At 38.4% G+C, this 4,089-nt stretch overlaps 1 protein-coding gene across 2 annotated transcripts in view; it reads right to left on the reverse strand.

Moving 5' to 3' along the window:
• Positions 1–1,174, reverse strand: part of popdc2 (popeye domain cAMP effector 2) — a 15,182-nt gene extending 14,008 nt beyond the window's left edge. Inside the window, exon 1 of one of the 2 annotated variants that reach the window (XM_014027871.1) lies at positions 344–1,174. In XM_014027871.1, the coding sequence (XP_013883325.1) occupies positions 344–837 (494 nt within the window). In that variant the 5' untranslated portion in view covers positions 838–1,174. The remainder of the gene's footprint in view (positions 1–343) is intronic. The other variant, XM_014027870.1, reaches the window with a different exon arrangement.
• Positions 1,175–4,089: the final 2,915 nt, after the last annotated feature.

Here is a 4,089-nt window from a genome sequence, read left to right on the forward strand (position 1 = left end):
GTTGTAGAGCCTAACTATGGGTTCTAAGATTTCATTTGTTGTAAGAGAGCAAACAGGTAAGCAGTACGACATGGTTGAGAGTATACTCGATCCAAAATGAAATTACATGTCTTGCCAAATCTTGTTGGTACTTTAATTAACTGTTGAAGCCCTAAGTTTATAGACATTGCTTTCAGGCCTTTGGAAGTTTTATCAGCCCAATTCATATTGATATCACCAAGAATCACAAACTCTTTTGATTTTATGCCTTTTATAATGTCAGTGAGCTGCGCTAAATATTTAGTTGAATTAACACATGGTCTTGAGGTTATAATTCATGCATACACACATACACACTCCCCACCTGCCGGTCAGCAAAAAGGAGAGCTGATCAATGGGCGTCTTGCCCTCTACAGCATACACCTCTCCTGCCTTCAGCTCCACCACCCTGTCTTCAAACGCCCTGGCGACCTCCTTGAACACCTGGATGGGCACGCCCAGTGGCAGGTAGACCATCTGGTAGAGGGAGGAGAGCTCCTCGCTGCGTATGCCCTCCTGGTGCAGCCTAAAGACCAGGTGGCAGATCTGAAGCAGGCAGGCCAGCAGCAGCAGGAGGTTCCAGGTGAAGACGTCCAGGCCACACATGGTCATCCAGCCCCACAGGACGAGGCACAGGAAGGCCGGACACAGGAAGCTGAAGATGAAGAGGCACCCGTAGGCCCCGCTGCCTCCCATGTAGCCCAGGAACAGGATGGTGTTTCCCAAGTGGTAGATGGCTCCCTCCGTGTTGTTGCTCCAGCCGTCACAGAGAGGTGGAGAGAATAGGTTGTCCCAYAGGGTTGAGTTGTCTCCTCTCATGATTACAACTTGAGAAATGACAAACTGAGAAGGCTTTTGATGAATAAAATAAATGTCTGTCTCAGCTGGTTAAAAGCTAAAAAATATATATGTAAACAGCTGATTTTAAATAAAAAACATCAGAAGTAAAGATTTGTTCCCTTGCTGCACAGTGGAAAATTCTTCAATGTGAAGAAGTTCTGAGGGCTCTGTTCCTTAGAAAAACACAGCTGGAATGGGTCCCCTCCTCTGTCCTCTGGCTTCTCGCCTCCTCTCTTTCCTTCGGAGATTTCCTGATGGATTTCTTGTTTTCAGTCCGTTCTCCTCGGCCACCGGCCTGTACTAAAGAGCCAACAGCTGGAGAAGACGGGAAGGGGTGAGGGAGGGGGCCGTGCTGACAGAGCCCTAGAAGGATAACCATGTTTGGAATTGAAACCCAAGGAGGAGAGGGTGGTGGACAGAAAACAGGCCTGCTACTTAACATAACACAAAGACAGGGGCAGGAAACGGGCCCAAGAGACGGCTCATATTGGAAAAATCCCATAGAGAGTAAGTGTCACACAAATTTAAAGTTGAGTTTTTCCCCGACTTCCACGAGTCTGGCTTCACCGGTGTGTTTAGGTGCACAGAAATAAATAGGACGCAGTGCAGGTCAGATTTCAGCGTCACACCTTTCAGTCTGGACTCCACCACAATGTCTTCATTTTATCTCTTCTGGTTTTGCAAGAAAGCATTCAGATAGCGTTATTATTAAATGTGTAAAAGTGTACGAAAGTCATTCATGAGGGAAATGAACTGAATAAGAAATTTTATGGTGGATGGATAGTAGGGTTGGGCAATATTGGCAAAAAAAATGAATCACGATTAATTGTGGTATTTAGCCGATAACGATTAATTTGACGATTAATCCCCTGGAGTCCCTGGACACCCTTATATCATAGTCACATGACCAATTTAGTGGGAAAGATTTGATCTTTGTCAAAAAAAATGTTCCAGATTGTGTGAAAATTACAGATTTCAGGCTGTACATCATATTTTAAATTGTGTTGATAGGTAAATAAATTACAGGACTTTATTTTTAATGTTCATCATATTTGAAGCAGAAGGGAGCAGCGAACAGACTCTGCCTGTGGCATTAATCATATTAATCGTCAAGTGCCAAAAAGTAATCAATTAATGTTTTTCTGATGATTAATTGCACACGATACAATTATGCCCAACCCTAATGGAAAGTTAAATGTTTTTATATTCTGTGCTGTAATAACTGGAGTGTCAATTTTAGTCAAATATTTTGGAATTAAAAAAAAAAACAATTTAGTTTACAATTTATTTAATCTGGTTGCAATGATTTGCGTTACAATTAAACTGATGACATTTGTTGCAAATGGAAGTTATTTAAACACTAAGGTTTATGCTGGACAGGGAAATTTGATTTTGAGTTATTTCTTGTTTTGTATAGTGGTAAAACTGCCTTTTTTCACTAAAAATATATATTTTTAAATAATTTAGATTGCACTGCAGTTTATTTAAATGTAGTTTACATCAAAAATGACTAACATTGTAGCTACTTCCTTTGCCCAAGAATAATTATTGGAACAGTCCCATGAAAAAATCTTTTTGGACAGTCTGACGTCTGGCAGCCGAGTGAGGCGGTTCCATAAACAAAGCATCTCTGCTGTTTTATAATGCAGGGCTCCCATCCCATCCCATCCTCCACCGCCAATTTAGTAAGGTACTTGTGAACGCATAAGAAGCATTTGATAGCTCTACTCTGGAAAGCACTGATACATTTAATTACCTCAAAACCCCCATTCCAGTAGAATATAACGAAACAGAAAAAAACATTTAATCAAAAAGTTTTGTAAAAACAGAAAAGCCCATTTCAGGTAAGACTTTCATTTTACTCTGTATATTTCCCAAAACTCTCCCAGCTGATTCTGAAAGGTATTTAGATCCCTCGTTAAAAGCCCATAAATTCATTGAAGACCAATCCAATGTATTTATAAGAACTTGTGAGCACTAAATATGTCTGTCCAGACATAAAACTGTACGAACTTCTCTGTTCAGATTTCACTCTGAAGTAGATTACCTTTGTTTTATCATTAAGAGAATATTTAACATTATTTGTCACTTCACTTCAGTCTCTGCAAGCAAAATACTATCAGCATACAACAAAATACTCAAATTTAATATAATAATAATAATAATTTAATAATGTATAAAGAAAATAAAGTAGGGGACATCACCCTGTTTCACCCCAAAAGGAGTGGGGAACCAGCCAGTTCTCAGGTCRTTCACCTGTACACATGCAACTGGGCTTTACAGGGATTTGATTGCTTCATAATATCTACCAGAAACGTCATAAGTTAGTAAATTATACTGTAAAAGATCTCAGTTAACCCAGTCAAATGCCTTCTGAAAATAAATAAAACAAGCAATTTCCCATCAAAGTCTGGTCCTTACCACTGATAAGACATAAATATGGTCCATACAGGCCCTACCTTAAAGCCATTTCGCTTAACTGACGGATTTATTCTGTCATTGAGAATGCCTGAGTACATTATATAGACAGTGCTGATCAAACCAATGCCTCTATAACTTAATAGCTCTCTGTTATCAACCTTTAAGGATTTTGATATTGGTTTTATTATTGGACTGGTACCTCTGCAGTGGATTAGTAGTTTGAGAAACAGCTTTGAAAAAGTCATTGCAAAAATTGAACTTGGTGCCTTCAGAGCTTCAAGGATCCCTTCAACAAACAGTGTTTTATWTGTCTTAGCTGCATTTACTCCTCTAATGTGATGTCATAATTCAATATATAATTTTGATCCAGTGTCTTATCTGATAAGTCAATTTCCAATTTTGGTTTCATATATCAGATTTTACTTGAAAACTCCTCATCAAATAAGAGGTCAATTAGAAGAGTCTATAATCATTTTCCCATTTCTACAAAATGTTGTCTGTTTCAAACACATGAATCGCCACAATCTGTGGTTATCTCCATAGGAATTAATCTACTTTTCTGAGTTACTAGTTTATTAATTTCTTACCAGAGCAATTTAAATTTTGCCTGCAAACACTAACTGGAGGGATTGTCCTCTTTTATTTTATTTTATTGTTTTTGAAAAATCTTAACTTTTTGTCAAAGTTATGTTGACAGTTTTAAAATTCATTTTTTTAAACATTTCTATTTCGTTTTTTACATTTAAGGAAACTTTTCTCAGCTGACCGTAACACATTCCAAAGAGTCTGTAACTCTTTATTCCAGTAAGG

This window comes from Austrofundulus limnaeus, unplaced genomic scaffold (genome assembly GCF_001266775.1).
Source record: "Austrofundulus limnaeus strain Quisiro unplaced genomic scaffold, Austrofundulus_limnaeus-1.0 Scaffold692, whole genome shotgun sequence".
NCBI lineage: Eukaryota > Metazoa > Chordata > Actinopteri > Cyprinodontiformes > Rivulidae > Austrofundulus > Austrofundulus limnaeus.